The 18,269-nt window shown below is 51.7% G+C and overlaps 1 protein-coding gene across 2 annotated transcripts in view; it reads right to left on the bottom strand.

The window, feature by feature from the left end:
• CD99L2 (CD99 molecule like 2) overlaps window positions 1-18,269 on the bottom strand; it is an 87,130-nt gene that overhangs the window by 2,497 nt on the left and 66,364 nt on the right. The window contains exons 5-9 of one of the 2 annotated variants that reach the window (XM_032397468.1): window positions 16,618-16,677; window positions 6,034-6,069; window positions 5,546-5,665; window positions 2,150-2,167; window positions 910-975 (exon numbers count right to left, since the gene is read on the bottom strand). In XM_032397468.1, coding sequence (XP_032253359.1) covers window positions 910-975; window positions 2,150-2,167; window positions 5,546-5,665; window positions 6,034-6,069; window positions 16,618-16,677 — 300 coding nt within the window. The remainder of the gene's footprint in view (window positions 1-909; window positions 976-2,149; window positions 2,168-5,545; window positions 5,666-6,033; window positions 6,070-16,617; window positions 16,678-18,269) is intronic. The other variant, XM_032397469.1, reaches the window with a different exon arrangement.

Below are 18,269 nucleotides of genomic sequence, written 5' to 3'. Positions count from 1 at the left end.
GGCGGGAGAGAGGCGTCCGTCAGCGGGGACACCCCCCCCCCCCCCCGCTGCAAACACCCGCTCCAGGCCCCGCGGGCGCCCGAAAGCCCGTGCCCCGTCTCTTCTGTCCAGGGCCTGGGGACAGGCTTGGCCCCCCCCCCCCCGGCCAACCTCCCCTCTGGCGCCCACTCCATCCCCAGTTGGGGCGACCCTGCGCCCTGGAGAGCAGGAGGAAGCCTGTCCCCGTCGGTAAAATGGGCACGCGCCCGGCAGGGCTGGCTGGCCACCGTGGCCGGCTTCCCTCTGCTCTCCTCCAGGGCCACGGAGCCCACGCGGTGCAGCCCCGCAGTCCCCGTCCCCGCGACACAGCGACGGGCCTGTCCCCACTGCGGCTTTCGGCTCCAGGGACAACAGCCCGGCTGCCCGGCCTCCCTGCCTCCTCCTGCCTGCCCTCACCCGGCCTCCAATGGCCCTCGGAAAGTGCCCGCCCGCAGAAGGGAGAGGCACGGGGGGTGGGGGTGGGGGCGGAGGAGCAAGGGCTCTGAGAAGAGGCTGTTTTAGCCGAGTCCCTCTTGCCTTTGGGCGGTCTTCAAAACAGAAAGTCCCGGGCCTAATTTCAAGGCTTCCCCCCAGCTGGGTGGGCGTCCGTCTGGGCCGCATCGGTTTCCCCCCCACAGGGAGTAGAGGCCCCGCAGCGCACGGAAGTGCCCGGCCCGCCACCAGACCGCCCTGGTCATGGCCCCTGGGGTCAGGAAGCTGGAATCTGGCTCAAGGGCAGGGTGCAGGGAGCCCTGGGCCCCAGCAGCCGCTTGCTCTGGCCGGAAATTCTAGAAACAGACGCCTCTGGGCTTCCCTAGCACCGTTCCGCTTAGCGCGGGGCCCACCGACTAGCAGCCCTGCAGCAAGAAACGAGGGCCCGAGAGGCCTCACCTTGGGGTTCCTCACACACGACGGCTTCCAGGTTCTCCCCCTTCACGTAGTCTGCGTTCAGCCCCTCTGCAAAGGGCAAAGAGCACAGGTGGTGATGCACATAGACCCAAAGGGCCCCTGACCAAGCCCAGGGGTTCTCGTCATGGTCCTCAGAGGACGCACAGCAAAGGCCTCGGCCCCGCACCCCCCTGGGGCAGGTGCCACCACCCAGGAGACGGGGGCCCAGACAGCAGGCTCAGCACCACCCATGGGTCCGCATGCCAGCCCAGGGTCCAGCGAGGTGGAGGGAGCCAAGCGCCGCGCCGCACGGGGGACGGACAGAGGCGGGGTGGAGAGGGGCGGAGGGCAGAACGGGCTTCAGGGCAGAGAGGCCGGCAAAGCGTCCTGCCGCGTCCCGGCCACACCCGCCCCTTCGGGCCACCGGCAAGAAGCACTGTGCGCACCGCCGCGCGGAGGGCCTGGCGCCCGGGGAGCTGCTCTGGTCCCTTACATGGGCGTCCCCCCACCGACTTCCAAGAGGGGCTCGGGGACTCTCAAAGCTTCCTCTGCCTGCCGGCTCTCAGGTCACCGAGCACCCGGGACTCCGAGCGGACCCCAGCCTGCTGCTACTTAGGGGGAGTCCAGAGTTGGCGTCATAGCCCTGGGTAAGCAGACGGCTGGAAGCCTTATCAGAGCCCTGGGCCTGTGGGAAAATCGGGCCACGGTTCTCAGCAACCAAATGACTGAGCAGGCACAGACGAAGTCCCTCTGCCACCTGGGGCTACATCCAGGCTCCCCGCACCTAGAAAAGGACGCCTGCCCGCCCTGGTGCTTTCGAGCTCAAGGTAGACACCAGACGGGCCCAGGAAGAAGGTGGGCATTGCTCGCTGGCAGGGGTGGCTGCCCCCGTGTGGGACAAGGCCGGTGAGGGAGCCAGCGGAAGCGGTTCCTGCCCGAGGGCCGGGGGCTGGGAGATGCCCCCGAGCCTCCCAATCGCTGCCCCCTGCCAGCCTGGCAAGCACTCAGCGGGCCTCGGCCTCCCAGACAGGACCCCCCACCCCAGCCGCGCGGGGCCCAGAGACAGAAGACAGCAGAGTGAGCTAAAGATGGTGGTGGTCACAGCCAAGTCGGTGAGGGCCAGGAAAGGGCTCGGGGTGGAGGGCGGGCACAAGGAGCAAGAACAGCAGGTGGGGAGGATGGACAATGACGTATTGTGGCCAAAGCAGAAGAGGACAATGAGTAAGTCGAAGCATGTCATTACCTTGACCTTCTGCTGCATCTGAAGGCAAGACACAAAGCTTAGGACCCTGGAGTAAGAAGTTAGCCCCCGGCAACAGACCACAGGGGCTTTCCGCGAGATGCACTGACCCTGTCACACTGTGACTTCGTCACTGAGGGCAGAGACAGAAAGCAGAGGGTCCCCAAAGCCCCCCCCCCAACCCCGGCAGCCACGCCCCGTCTCCCTGGGGCTTCCGGGTGCACGGGCTGCAGAGCAGGTTCTGCTCTGCCTTGTGTCACCTCCATGTGGTGCTGGCCGTGGCCACTCTGGGCAGAGGCCTGGCAGAAAGGGTAGGATGGGAAGTCCCAACCCCAGCTTCTCAGGGGGCTTAGCTGCTCCACAAACATCCACGGGGCTCCTCCCGATTCCGGCCTGGGTGCCAGGGGCACATCCGTGGATGAACCACACATGGTCCCCCACGGAGCTGCCAGTCCCGGGCGCGACGCGGGGGCGGTGGGCGGTCACAGACGCAGGAACCCAGCCCAACGCGGCCCCGCGGGCTCCAGGCCCGGCCGGCAGGGGGCGCTGTGGCAGCACGCAGCCTCGGCATCCAGCGAGTCCCATGGGCGGGAGGGCAGGAAGGCTTCCCGGGAGGGTGCCCCAGGCCCAGGGATGAGCGGATGAGCGCAGCTAGGTGAGAAGAGGGCCAGCGGAGAGAGGAGGGCACGCTCGGGGAGGGAGTATGGCTTCTGGGGACAGGGGCTGCTGGCGTGGTTGGAGCCAAACCAGGAAGGGCTTTGAACGGCCAAGCTTAGCGTCTGGACCAGGACCAGCAAGGCAGTGGGGAACGCGCGAGGTCCAGGCGGAGCCGTCCCTCTGGCTGCTCCGAGCAGAGGAGTATGGGGGAGAGCGGGGCAGGCGGGAGGCTGACGGAACCATCCCGATGGAGGATGGGGAGACCTGGCCCCGGACAGGCAGAGGCCGTGGCCGTGCTGATGGAGAGGTGCGGCCCCAGGGCAGGCCTGTGCAGGGGGCACCAGCGCTGGGAGGGGGAACCCACTCACGCGGGAGGGCTCGGAGACAGGAGCGGAGACTACTGACAAGTTCTGAAGACTGCTGATAACGCAGGGGTGGGTACGGAAGGGAGGTCTTCAAATCTGGGGCATACGCCACACTCGGTTCCCTTCTGTGTGAGGACCATGCTTGCACGAGCGTGTCCAGGGAAGGGACTCAGGACAGCGTGGGTTCAGCAACGACAAGGACATCCTTGATAGACGGAGGGGCAAGTGGGGGACAAGGAGGGGGATGGAGCGACAGTGAGATTCCAGAGGCTGAGGGGGCGTGGGGCCAGCAGGTGTGGTGTGAAGTCCGCAGCAGGAGGGGGGCACACCTGCCTCCCCCGCCAGCAGACTGGCCGCCACCTCCAGGCTGCCCTCAGGCGGCAGAACCAGGTCCTCCCGCAGACTCGCTCACAGCTCGCAGCTGTCAACACCCCCTCTCTTCGGTTTAGTCTCCCTCAAGTATCACATAAATCGTTCAACTCTATATGCCAAGGCGGTCACAGTCTCATGTTTTCTTTGGCTTTGCCTGCTAATCCAATTTGCAAAGCCTCACACCTGTTTTAGAAAACAAGTGTGAAAATCAGGTATTTCCACTTCACTTGGCGCCCGCCCCTGCCGGACTCTTCACCGTTCTGCCCTCCCTGTCCCGGCCTCAGGCTCCCCTGTGGATCCGGCACATCTGGACTCAGTTCTTTCAACAGTCCTCTGAGCCTCTGTTTCCTTGTCGATAAAGTCAGGGTGCCCTCGAACCTGGGCCCTGGGGCTGACGGGGGTGGTCTCAGGGCGGGACCCCACATCCAGCGCTCGGCAGTGGCTGGGAAGCCGTTCGTACTGTAACTCTGTTACCCAACATGCCTCCTCATGGCTCCAAGCCCCGTGCCCTGGCATATGAGCCCCCTGCCCAGCTTTGATCAGCACGGATGATGAGCATCTCCCTGTTAGGGTGATGATGCCGTACTGCAGGAATGGTGGCCCCCAGAGACGTGGCCACGTCCTCCGCCCCTACCACCTATGGATGTGACCTTATTTGGAAAAAGATCTTTGCAAGTGTGATTAAGGATCTCAAGATGAGATCATCCTGGATTTAGGGTGGACCCTGTGATGACAAGTGTCCTTATAAGAGACGAGGAGAAGGCACACAGACACAGGAAAAAGCCATGTGAAGCCAGAGGCAAAGATCGGATTGGTGGGACCACAAGCCAAGGGACACCCGGAGCCACCAGAAGCTGGAGGAGGCAAGGAAGGATCCTCCCCTACAGCCTCCAGAAGGCACAAAGCCTGCTGATACCTTGATCTTGGACTTCTAGCCTCCAGAACTGTGAGAGAATAGATTCTGTCATTTTAAGCCACTCTGTTTGCTTTTGAACTAGGACAAGAGACAGCTCTAAGGACAATCCAGCTTCCAGTTCCATACTCCTTCTTGACACCTCCCTGTTCACACCACTCTACAGCCAAGCTTGTGGGTCCAAGGTGGGCCAGTAGGATCTCAAGCGGGGCAACCATGAACAGTTGCGCAGACTGTGTACTGAAACATGAACCGTGCACAGCCTGTGTAACCATATGTGGTGGCCCTGGTCAAGAACGCTGTACAAGAGTAAGAGAAGCAAATATAATCGCCAGAGGAACAAAGAGGTGGAGACTTCCGCGTTACCCACATCTAAGCATTCTGGGGCTCAGGCTCATTTGCTGGTTCCAGGCAAAGGCCCAGAGAAAGGGCAGGGAGGGGAAGCCTCAGAGGAGATGCTCCTAAGCTTCAGGAAAGAGGAAAACCAGGCTTGAGCCAGGCCCTCACTTGAACTAAAAATCGCCAGTCCCAGAGACATCACAGCCGTGCTGGTGAAACGGGCGGGGGCGCCCTCCCTGCTCACCCTCGCCGGGTCCCCGCGGGCTGGCAACATGGGGCTCGCTTTGTCACTATTCGACTTACAGCTTAGACGCGCTCGGCTACAGTATAAAATGAAAGCAACCTTTTGCACGTGAAGCATGTGGGGGTGCACCCCCCCCATTCTGCCCCTTGCCTTCCTGCTCCTTGAAAGCCCTCATGGTTGCGGCGGCGCGCTGGCTCTCAGAGCCCCGACCCCTGCCCGAGCTCCCGAGGAGGCCGGCGGTGCGAGCAGCCGAGGCCTGAGGCCGGATGGCAAGCCCGGGCCCTCTCCCGCTCTGAGACAGACAAACGTCAGCGTCCCCCGCGCTGCCCACGGAAACACAACCAGTTTACACTTGGGTCCAGCCTCGACCTGTCCACCCCGGAAAGCCCACTCAGGAGTCGGTCTGGGGCAGGCTCTGGAATGGACCCGAATCGTGCCCCCGTTTCTGCCCCTCTCCCTTGAAAGGCCTTGGCCCCTTGGTTCGGAGGCCACGGGGCAGTTGCACTTACGCTGGATGCTAAAGCAGAACTTCTTCTGCTGGTAGGAGATGTAGCTGGAGACCGCGCCGATCAGGGCCATGGCCAGGGCGCTGGCCACTCCCGCGATGGTGCTGGCCTCGGCCGACACTCCTGGGCAAGGGGGGGGAGAGGGGGAGACATGAAGAGACGCGGCACCAGGCCAACAGCCCCGCGACACCGCCTCAGGCACCTGGCTCTCCTCTCGCCACCGAGCTAAGCTCTTTCAAACGCCCGCGACCCCCAAGCCAGTGTGACAGGGCAAAGCCACTTCTATCTAAGGCGTCTGCCAAGCGCTTCTCGTTTTCCCTAAGGATTTCCACCTCTCAGGCCAGCAGGCTCCCGTGGGGCCACCTCCCCGGGGACCCCGATTTTCATGCTTCATTCTCTTAAATCACTGTATCCTTCTGCTGCTGGCCGGGTGGCTCTCTCCTGGAAACAGGGGAAGGCCGGCACTAGGTCTCCTCGGGACACAAACCCACCGGATTCAGAGTCGTCACTGCCATACCGACCATCACCTGGAAGAAGGATAAAAACCGTGAGCCTGTGACCCCCCAGCTTGCGGGCAGCCTCTTCCCAACTCACTGACCCCGATTCTACCCCTGCCACAGCACCCCCCGCCTCCAGTAAATCCCCAGTGGGCTTCTACCTGACTTCGGCAGGACCTGCTTCCTTCTGCCTATCAGCCGCAAAGCCCAGGCCGCCAGGTACAACTCATTATTTGTAAAATGACAGTGACTGTGCCCTGAGCATGTTCTATCCCAGCTCTTCATACATGGGATTCTTTGCAACGTGGAGAGGCAGGTGCACCTAGCACCCTGATCTTCCAGGGGAGGGAGCAGGCTTGCAGGTGAGGGACTTGCCAGCAGGTGGCAGAGCTGCTCGCACTACCCCACGACCCGTAGCCCATGTATGTGCTGTCTCCGGGAAGAAGTCTCGATTCTTTATCTGATTGCAGAAAATGCTTCTATTGAACTTTGGTTTTTTTTTTAAAAAAAAATAAAGGATGGAAGACTAGCATAAGAACAACTCATAATTCCACCATCCAGAGAGATCTGCAGTCCCTGATGCAGTATTTTGAAATTCGAAAGGCTCCGGAACAGATCAGTGGGTGGCAGGGATTAGGGCGGCGGGGCGGGGGAGACGGCTTGACTCTGAAAGGGCCCTTCGGTGTCAGAACTGGTCTTTATCAGGGCCCTGGTGGCAGTCACACGCGTCTATACCCGTAAGCGTGATAAAACTGCACAGAACTCAACACACACACACTTACCTCCCCAGACAGCAGCGCCCTCACGAGCAACTGGTGCCATTTCAGGACATTCATTAGCCTTGGGCTCTCCCTTCTTCTCAGGGCAGAGTGCTCATTCATGGAGGGGGGCTGTACGCCCAGGGCCCAGGATTTTTAAGGGAAACCGCTCTGGGATGTTGGAAGCAATGAACTCTGGCACTTCCTTCACCAACTGGAGTCCGGGGATGCACAGGTTCACGGACTGTAACACATGTGCCCTTCTGGTGGGGGGGTGTTGGTAACGGGGGGGGCTGGGGGGGAGCATAATTTTGCTGTGAACCTAAAACTGCTCTGAAAAATAAAGTCTATTTTTTTTTTTTAAAGAGTGTGGGGGATAGAAAATGAGGTTTGTTATGTTCCCACTTAGGGCTGAATCCTTGAGTTAAAGATCCCTGATTGGATATGAATGGTTATTTCAAAAGCACGGTCAGTGCCGTTGGAGAACACCGAGCAGAGAGGACGACACAGGGTCCTTTGTGCACCAGCAGGTCCGCAGCGAGGTCGCTTGTGAGGATCCGGAGTCTGATGGTGTTGGCCCATCGGTGGTCCCTTCTGCTGCACTGGACGTGGCCACCGCCGGGGGCAGGGGCAGGCTTCTCCTAGGCGTCCTCTGCTCATGTGCTCAGGTCAGCAGATTTCCAGATAGGTTTGAGCAATTCAACCTCCCCTTTCTTTCACCTCGAGTCTTGAACCTCACAATCTGTATGATCGTGAGCTACAAGAATGTTACATGAAATGTAGACAGGATGGCGTTATCCACACAAGCCAAAAAGTGGAAACTACCCACAGGTCTACCAGTTAATGAATACAGATGTTTTTGGAATTTATGGGAAGGGTTTAATTATCCCTAATGTAAAAGGAGTCCTTACAAGTCGACGAGAAAAGATGCAGACTCCAGTAAAAAGAAAAAAAAAAAAATATATGGGCAACGAATGTGAACAGGGAATTCAACACAATATTTTAAGAGGGTCTAATAAGATCTAGAGGTAAAAAGTGTTCCACCTCTCTTGTAGTCAAAGAAATGCAAATGTCAACAGGACAGCATTTTATACTGATCAAATTTACAAAGATTACAAAACTAGCATACCCAGGGAAGGTGAGGACAGGCAGGAGGGGACGCCGGTACCTCAGGGGAATGCCACTTGGCAGTACACTTGAAGAGTCGCATCATTAAAACTTTATACTTCCTGTGACCCAGCAAGTCAACATCTAGGAATTTCGCTGACAAACACTGAGGGTTTTGTGTATTTGGCTCTGAGGAGGTTTATCAGCGCATGGTGTCGAGCGGTAAACAGCCGGAGGGAGAGACCGCTCAAAATAGGAACTGGTTAAATAAATTATGGTATAACATCATGCACTCATTAACACAGTATTTTAGAGCACTCTTTAATGACCGAGAAAGACAGTCAGGGTGTTACTGAATAAAAACTGGTTTTAAAAAAGCAGCATGGTCCCATTTTTATAAAAATAAATATTTACAAATGTATATTATCTAGAGAAAAAGTACTACAAGCATATACTCCAAAGTATTACTGGTGATTCTTCCTAGATGGTAAAACAATAAAGGAGTCCTTTCATGTAATTTATAACACATGTTTCAAACATACCAGCCCCTATTGTCCCACACCTGGAGGGACAGCTCAAAGAAGCTATTCCACACGCTGCTGGCAGGATCTTCATTTTCAAGGACGGTACGTTTTGTATCCCTACCTGCCTCCTGGGTTCACAATTACATTATACACCACGCTTACATACCAGAGGCCAGGGTTGCCCTCTCTTGTGCTAGAAATCCCCCTGAACAGCATATCTCATGCTGCCGCTGTCTTCGAGAACAGAAGCCTATGCATCCAGCTCGCTATGCGGAATGCCAGAGAAACTACAGGGACTGTCCTAGCTAGAAGAACTCCTACAGCTGTGGCGAGCACTGTCCGTACAGGGCACGCTAGGACAGGAGGCATTCGTCCGCGAGGAAGTCCTAAATATGCCCTGGCGTGAACAGAAGCGCTAGATCCAGCGCATCCTCAAATGCAAAAGACAACAACGCACGTACCCGCGCACACGTCAGTCTTCAGGCCGCCACAAGCACGTTCCTGGGAGGCAGGGATGCAAGGCACGTATTCACCCTTCTCTGACAACAGCATAGCCCAGGGCTCACAGCGAGCGCCTGACACATCTGATTTGCCAAGGGCACGGAGAGCCGCGGAACGGTGGGGAGATTCTATCTAGAACTGCTGGGGGCGGGGGGATGTTCAAGTGTTTAAGGACTTTCGTAAGTATGTTAGTCTTCCAACAGCCACAGCTGGGACTTCTAGATTTTTTATAAATTTATTTTCATTATAAGAAGATGAGCAGCAGAAATGCAAAATAAAAAATTAAAAATTAAAAATGAATAAAGAAGGAAAAGGACTTGCTTCAAATGACCCATGGATACAAAGTCAAGTCAAACTGAAAAAACTGTCCAGAAGACGGCTGCCTCAGCTAACCACTGGGGATGCCATTCCTCACTGTCTCGGAAAGTCTCGAAGGCGCGGATCTCCCCCATCCCCCACCTCCGAGATGAGAACGCTCACTCTCCAGCCAGAGCACTGAACAGGTGCTGCCCCACGACCATCTCTGAGGAGAACCCCCCCAAGAATGGAAAGGCTGTGACCCATCCCTTTAGGCGCCCTCCCTGGCCCACTCTCCCCTCCCATCCCCAGTGGATTCCTTGCATCAACCTATCAAGGGGTTTTGGACAACACGCCAGTGGGGGTGATCTGGGGGTGCTAATGACACCCCCCTCCACTCCAGATCCTTTACCAACTAAGAACAGATGCAAGGAGCCAGAGGAATATCAGGCAAAGCACTCGCTTCACAAAGAGCCTGGCAAGTACACCAGCATCGGCGAGGTCAGGGCTTCCTTAGATGACCTGGCCTGCAGCCCAATGGAAGCTTCCTATTTGTCCTCTCCCCTCTCACGAAATCCCCTTGGAGCTCAGCTGGGGGAAAGCTGGGTTCACAGACCAGATCACAGAGTTCACGGCCTCTAAGAGCACACTTACCCAGCCAGAGGGCCCTTTGGGGTCCAGGAGAAAGCACTGCATGCCATGACCCCATGACAAATGTGGCCCAGAGGGTCAGCAGCCGAGCTCATCAAGCGTGTCACCCTTCCCTTCACAGGGAGGCATGCATGAGAGGGTCTGTTCCATTTTAGTCCCCCTCATTTCAGCAAACACTTACTGGGGTGCCAGGGGTACACAAGAAAAGAGGCGCCTGCCTTTGGGAAGCCAAATCCAGCAGGAGTGAAAGTGCGTCACTCAGCACGGTGCGGGCTAGCCTGCGCCAGCAGGGTCACAGAGGTTCCACGAGGACAATGAAGGCAGGACGGGGCTGTCACGCCTGAGGGCCATCCTGGGCTGGGCCGCAGAGGGACACAGAGTGGCGGAGCCGATCTTAGAGGCATCTCTTAAGGGATGGGGAGCTTAGCCCTCTCCGGAAAATGAGTGGGAATTCATCAGGTGCAAGAACAGCGCGTGGCAGACAGACAGCTCGGCAGGCTGAGGGGCTTGAAATCATCCTGTAGGTGGTGGGGAGCCATTAAAGAGGCTTGTCTTTTGGCTTCTTTAAAAATTTTTCCCTATATTTAATTAAGAAAAATTTCAAACATACTAAAAAGTTGAAAACATTGTACAGTGAACACTCTTATCCACCCTCTGAATTCTATAGTGTTTGGCACCATGTGCTATATCACATGTCCGTCCGTCTGTCCATCCGTCCCTCCATCCATTCATCACTCTTATTTCTACGCTGCATTTCAAAGGCAGTCACAGACATCCGTACACACCACCCCTAAATGTATTATGACCTACGGTTCCACATTTGCTTAGGATGCCCTTTTTTAAGGTAAAATTTACATATGGTAAAATACACAAATCTTACGTGTACTATTTGATAAGTTTGGGCAGATGCAGCCCCCTGCGAAAGCCGTACCTCCACCAAAATATATAACAGCACCGTCACCTCAGAAAGTTCTCTCGTGTCCCTGCCCTATCGACCCCTGTCCACATCCCAACCCCGGGAGCCACAGACCTCGTTTCTAACTTTATAGATCAGTTTTGCAAGTATCAGAATTTCATATGGTTGGGCTCATATAGTATGCACTCTCTTTTCATTGACTTCTTTCACTCGGCATAACATTTTTGATATTTACCCATGTTTTTATATTGGCAATTCGTTCTGTCATATGAATATATAAAGATATCACAATTTGTCTATTCATTCTGCTGCTGGTAGTTGGGCTGTTCCCAGTGTTTTTTGTTTTTGTTTTGCTATTATAAATAAAGCTGCTATGAATATTCTTTGTAAGTCTTTTTTGGACAGAAGCTCTCATTTCTCTGGAATAGGAGTGAGACTGCTGAGTCACTGGGTAGGTCTATGTTCAGTATTTTACGAAGCTTTCCATTGTCACCAACAATGTAGGAGAGTTTCAGTTAACCCACATCTGCATTGACATTTGGTATTGTCAGTCTTTCTAATTTTAGCCACTCTGGTGGATGCGTTGTGGTAGTTCGTTGAGGATTTAATTTGCATTTCCCCAATGAATAATGATTTTGAACATCTTCATATAATTTCCTTCTATATAAAGTGTCCATTCAAATCTTATGCCCGTTTTTTTTTTTTTAAATGCTCGTTTTTTTTTAACTGGGCTGTTTGTCTTTTCATTAGTACACAATAGTTTTAAACAGAGGACTGACCAAAGCAGTTTTGTGCTCCTGAGGGTTCTCTCTGGCAGCGGTGTGGGGGGGACAAACTGGAGCCAGGAGACCAGTTAAGAGGTTAAGGTAACGACCCAAGAGGGGAGGGGATGTGGACCTGGGCTTGAGGGGAAGCAAAGAGAAGATTCTAAATTCAAATGACACTAGGGGAGAGGACTTCTGGCATGACCAAGTGAGGAGGTCAACAAATCCTCTCCTCAAAAAGCAGCTATAACCCCGGACATTCAGAGGCAGCCATGTCAGGAAACGGATTTAGTTCCAGCGAGAAGAGCTGGAGTCTGTGGCCTCTGCGTCCAGGGTTTCTCTTGTTCCCCCTGCCCCCAAGGTCTTCCAGCAGCCAGTGGGACTGGGGAACGGTAGACAGGCCACAAAAGCCCGTGTGACTTGGAGCACCGTCAGCCTCTCAGTGGCGAGGAAACAGGGAGAGCCAGCGGCTCCTTCAGCCCCAGCAAGCCACCAGTCACCTTGCCAGGGATTTAAAAAGGAGGTGGAGAGGTAAGACAACCACAGGGGGCTTAATAAACTCTCCACAGAGCCTTGCTTGCCCTGAAGCCGAGCACATGCTCAGCAGAGACAGTCTGCTATTGGGTGAAGGCCAGCCATAGGGTTAGATCAATGGAGCAGACTGAGTCCAGGAACAAAACCTTACCCTTATGGTCAACGGGTTTTCACCAAGGGAGCCAAGACAGTTCAGTGGGGAAAGGATAATCTAATCAGCAAACAATGCCACAATTGGATATCTACATGCAAAAGAATAAGGTTGGACCCCTATCTCACGCCATATACAGATTAATTCAAAATGGAGCAGCAAAGACCTAAACATACAAGCTAAAACTATAACACCTTTAGAAGACATAGGAAAAAAATCTCCATGACTTTGATTGTTCTTAAACACCAAAGCATGATTCATAAAAAACCTGATAAACTGACCTTTATAAAGAAATAAATATTCAACAAACAACACTATTAAGAAAAGGAAAAGACAGCCATAGACTGGGAGAAGATATTTTCAAAATCATATACCTGATAAAGGACTTGTACCCAGATTATATAAAGAACTTGTAAAAGCAAAAAGCCCAATTTTTTTTACAAGGCAAAAAATCTGAACAGACTTCACCAAAGAATATAAAATAAGAATATAAAAAGATGTTCAACATCACTTCTCATTAGGGAAATACAAATGAAAAAACGGGGGCACCTGGGTGGCTCAGTCGGTTAAGCGTCTGCCTTCGGCCCAGGTCATGACCCCGGGATCCTGGGACTGAGTCTCGCATTGGGCTCCCTGTTCAGTGTGGAGCCTGCTTCTCTCTCTCCTCCTTGCTTGTGCACCCAACGCTCTCTCTCTCAAATAAATAAATAAAATCTTTAAAACAAAATGGAAAAATGATGAGATACCCCTACCTACCTATTAGAATGTCCCAAATCCAAAAGAGCTGACAATTCCAATTGCTGATGAGGACGTGAAGCAACAGGAACTCTCATTCATTGTTCATGGGAAAGGAAGATGGTGCAGCCACTTTAGAAGACAGCTGGGCAGTTTATCACCAAGTTAAACACCGACTTACCATATGACCCAGCAATCATACACACAGTTCCAAGTGAACTGAAAACTTACGTCCACACAAAAACCTGTAAGTGCTTATAAATGTTTATAGCAGCTTTATACATAAGCGTCAAAAACCGGATGCAACCAGGATGTCCTTCAACAGGTAAACAGCTAACAAAAAGTGCTCCATCCAGACAAAGGAATATTATTCAATGCTAAAAAGAAATACACTATCAAGCCATGAAAAGACATGGAGGAACCTTCAACGCATACTGCTAAGTGAAAGCAGTTCGTCTGCAAAGGCTACACGCTGCATGATTCTAATTATAGGACAGTAAGGAAAAGGCAAAGCTATGCAGAAGGTAAACAGATTAGTGGTTACACTAATAGAAAACAGATTAGGGTTGAGGAAGGGAGAGTGGCTGAGTACGAGGCGGATGGACAGAAGAACGTTTATGGTGACAGGACAGTTCTGTCTGGTACTTGGGTGGTGGACACGTGACCAAATGCATTTGTAAAAACCCACACAATTGTACATCACAAAGAGTGAACTTTAATGTATGTAAGCAAAAGAATGAAACAAAACCTCGACTAGCTGGGCGGGCGATCCCAGCTGTGACAACTGAATCTAACTGCCTGAGAAACGGAGGAGGAGGGAGAGAGGAGCTGACCCAAGTAACCTTAAAAAAGGCTATTTTGACTAGAAACTGTAAGGGAAAGACCAAAGGATTTAAATATAAACCCTGTACTGTCGATGGTAAAGTTGTTCCTCAGAGAGGTATGAGCGGATACCAAAATTGAGCAAGCACGCAAATCGTTGACGAATGGTAGGTTTCTCCCTGGCAGAGAGGGAAGTTACGGAGAAGCAAGAAAGGAAGGCCACAAGAAAGCTTGGGGCACTGGATCACAGTTGGAGAATAGGTATGAACTCATGTTTAGGTCAATATAAATGTTGATGAATAGAGAAATAATCATAGATGCATGTGTATACACGGTTTAGGAGATAACCACATACTTAAAGGGTACAGAAGTAGCGACATCCCACTAAGTGACGAATACACTCAAGACTCAGGTCTTTGCTTCTAAAATCAATCACTTCCAGCGAGGAAGAGAATGATATACTGAATAGGACACCCAAGGAAACCTTCCCAGCAGGCAACAGCATTTAGGAAGAAGGGAATGAGACCAAGAAAGTGGGAGAGTGCCAGGAGGAGGCGGGAGAAAAGAATATGAAGCAGCAGATGGTCATCGAAGTCAAATACTGCAGAGGACACACGGGACAGAGAGCTGTGACCATCAAGGTCACTGGGGACCAAAGAGCAACTCAGGAGTGGGAGTTGAGGCTTGCATACACTAAGGTGTAGACCCAGAGGAGACAATGAGGAGTGGAAACTGGCCTCAGGTTTCTCAGTGGGTGAAAGTGCCAGGGAACGGAGGCGGCTGGCAGGACCTGTTGACAAGAGACTGCCCCTGTCACCCCACAAGCAAAATACGGGGCGCTCCTGCAAGACCGACAGAAATATTTTCTTGAGAAAAAAAACCTATATAACAGATAACATATTATTTCAAAAACAAACTCCAAAACTACAGTTGAGTCTAGCGTATGTGCCTAAGACCCAAAGTTGGAAAATGCGTTAATTAGGATCGTTTTTTATGCTGATGATTATCACGTATTGAAATAGGATGTTTTATCTTCACTCGTGGCATTAGCATGTCTGCGTAGAGGAGAATGTCTGAGAATTTCATCGTGTGCTCATCATGACCATGTGGGACCAGGCTCACACTTGTATTTTTTGCTGGGACCCCCTTTATTTTCTTTTAATGACGCTTATAACGACAGAGGGTATAACTTAAGCTAACAATGGATTATTCTTTAGACGAGAAGTTTAAATATGAGCCTAATTAAAGAATTTTCCAACACTTCTTCCTTGCTAAAACATGTACTGGTAATAAGCCCCCAGCGTGCCATTCAGGCTTCCATCCGAGCGCACGCTCCCACTTGCTACCGCTGCCCGCATCTCACCATCTGGAAATACCATTTGTCACCCAGGAGTAATTGGCCAATTTGCTGGGTTTGCCCTTTAAATGTTCCATGTTCTCCTGACACCTGTGAGTTTCGTTTAGTGGCTTTTAGAACTTTTTACCCAAGATGACATTGTCTGGAAAGGTGTTCTGAAGGACAGATGTGACTACGGTATCCTTTAATCGGAAGAGAACACTGTTCCACAGGAAATGTACACGGTCCCTGCAAGAAGGGGGCAAACGCTAACGCCACAACCAGACACACTCCTAACTCATTCACGCAGGACATGCTAAGTCACAACCTGCCCCCACAACAGGCTGCGATCACGCCAGTCACAACCGTAACAACTTCGCATCCTAACTACAAGTTACAACCACAACATACCATCAAAACAGGCAACCACCGCAAGTAACAATCACAAGTTCCAATCATAGCTTATTTTGCCACATCAAATCCGGCTGATCCTCTCCATAGTAGGATCAGATCTTGATGTGTATTAGGATAAAAGGTTTAAATCTTTGGTGGTTTTGGAGGGAGGGGGAGGGCATGACTAAGAAGGGCTAGCACGAGGGGGTTTCCTTGTGGTGATGGAACAGTTCTGTATTCGGCATCCTGGTTGGTCGCGGTCACTGAAATCTACACACATGACGAAATTTCATAGACCCACCGTGTGCGCATGCACACATGAGTACATGCAAAAGCTGATGCAATCTGAATCGGGTCTGTATGCGACTTAATCACAGTCTGTACCAATGCCCGCTTCCTCTGACAACATACTCCTGTTATTTGTAAGGTCAGTGGCGACCTTCAGGGGACCCTGGGTGAACAGTACACAGAAATTCTCCTGAATAATTTTTATAACTTCTTGTGAGTTTTAAACTAATTTTATTTTATTCTATCCCTAATGTGGGACTCGAACTCACAACCCTGAGGATAATCTCCTTTTTGATCCAGACAATTAAGAGTTGCACGCTCTACGGACTGAGCCAGCCAGGCACGCTGAGTTTTAAACTATTTTAAACTAAAAAGATATTTTAAAAGATGTCAGACTTGCTCTGGGTCTCCTAAAAAAATGCTTGTCATGATGAGCCTTGCTCTTCCCAACCCAAGGGTGACAGGATCCCCAGGTTGGGGGCAGGAGTGGTCCCCAGTCACTGGTGCCGCCTGGGCAAGCGGCTCTGGCTCGGGATGGAGATATTAGCCATGCTGCACTTTGCCTTGGGGACGCCAGGGGGAACGTGTGGCTTTTCCAAATTGGCTTATAAAGCCCTCCCCCTTTGCGCTGCACAGCCCACATGATTCCAAGTGAGCCCTCCAAGTTGTAAGCAGGATGTCTAAAAACGACCTCTTATATCCCAGAGGCTGAGTGAGAACAGCTCAATTAATCTGGTCGCCATGTAATCACATTTGTAATGAGATGAAGGCGTTTAGACAAATCAATGCTCCTAATTTTACCTTTGTCAGGTTTGTATTCACCACCGCCTACAATGTCTTCAAGATCCTTGTCTGAAAAACCTGGAGAAAACCAAATATACGTGTCAATACCACAACACATTATTCAGGGACAAAAATCTTGTGTTAGTGTTGCCCAACATCCCCAGAGACTGACTGCCAGTTAAGAATGTCCCTGATGAATATGATAGGCAAAATTCTAACAGGGCACTAAGATTCCCTCCCACTAGAGGACACACCTTGCATAATCTCCCATCACTTGGAGCGTGAGTGGGACCATGAACAAGGTGGCCATCCCCGCTGCCATTAGGTTATATTAGCCGCCAAAGGTAAAGAGATGTTGCGGATGTAATTAAGGTCCCAAATCAGTTTGACTTTGCCTGAATCAGAAAGGAGATTATCCTCAGTGGGCCTGACTCAAGCAGGCAAGCAGGGTGAGGCCTTCCTGAGCTCAGACACTAGAAGCAACAGAGTTAGTCTTCCTCTCCCAGCTCTCCCGTCTCTGTCTTTCTCCATCAGTTCTACGACTGCAAGTAAAGGTACTCTGCCAACCACCACACGAACTTGGAGGAGAACCCAAGCTCAGAAGAGACCAGGCCGGGCTGACGTCATGATGGCAGCTCGGGAGGCCCTGGACTTTAGAAAGCTCGGCTTACTGTTCCTGAACGCCTCACTCACCAAAGGAAATGGAGTTCATAAATGGGTGCTACCTTAACTCGTGAAGCTTGTGATCATTTGTTATGACGCAATAGAAAAGTAATACAAGGAAACAGAAAAAAATGGATTCTGGCTTAACCGCTGAGTACACGACTTTAATGTTGTGTGTGAGGAAATGGAAAGTAGGCTGAAAGTATTTCTGCCATGTTTTTTGAGTCAACCGTACTACTTTGGAGTGCACTTGAGTGACTATTTTGGTTCTGAGTTTATCAGTGGCTCCGTGCCACAGAAGACCACTTTTCCTAGAAAGAATCAGTGATGGTCAAACTAGGGTTATGGCAGCTTGAATATTTGGCAGATGTTTTCTTGAAAATGAAATGAAATGACGCTGTCCCTTCAAAGAAAACCACTGGCAAGATCTGTTGCCAATGGTAAGATTTCAAACAAAACTTAGAATTTTGAAAAATCTGTATCTACTACTGTGAGCTTAGCAGCCTCCCAATACTAAAGACTTGATCTAAGGAGCTGGGAGTGACATTAACAAATGTGAGTTTGGGGTACTGCATAATGAAACACGGCATTATTTGGAAGTTCAAAAGACCTCAGGACACCAGTATTTCCAAATGACCAACGCACAATATATAAAACCACGAATGGGTAAAAATTCCATTGAAAGTCCAAGCAAGTCCTCAAGGGTTTAATGGAATCGAGTATGAAAAGTTCACCGATACGGTGTCACATTCCACACTACACTGAAACGGTAAGAAACCGCCGCCTGAGTTTTGGTGTCTTAAAGAAGAATATCTACAACAATGACCTAAAAAGTCAATTAAAATATTCCTCCCTTTTTCAACTGCATATGTATATGAGGCCAGATTTCCTTCATACACTTCATTACAACTGAATCCGGAAACAGAGTGAATCTAGCTCTTCTGCTGAGACATTACAGAAATGTGCAAAAAATGTACACAGAAACAAAAGCCTTTGAAATCCTCAAT

This window comes from Phoca vitulina, unplaced genomic scaffold (genome assembly GCF_004348235.1).
Source record: "Phoca vitulina isolate PV1807 unplaced genomic scaffold, GSC_HSeal_1.0 scaffold99, whole genome shotgun sequence".
In the NCBI taxonomy this organism is placed as follows: Eukaryota; Metazoa; Chordata; class Mammalia; order Carnivora; family Phocidae; genus Phoca; species Phoca vitulina.
Note: the sequence above shows the minus strand (reverse complement) of the source record. Positions and strands in the feature narration are given on the sequence as shown.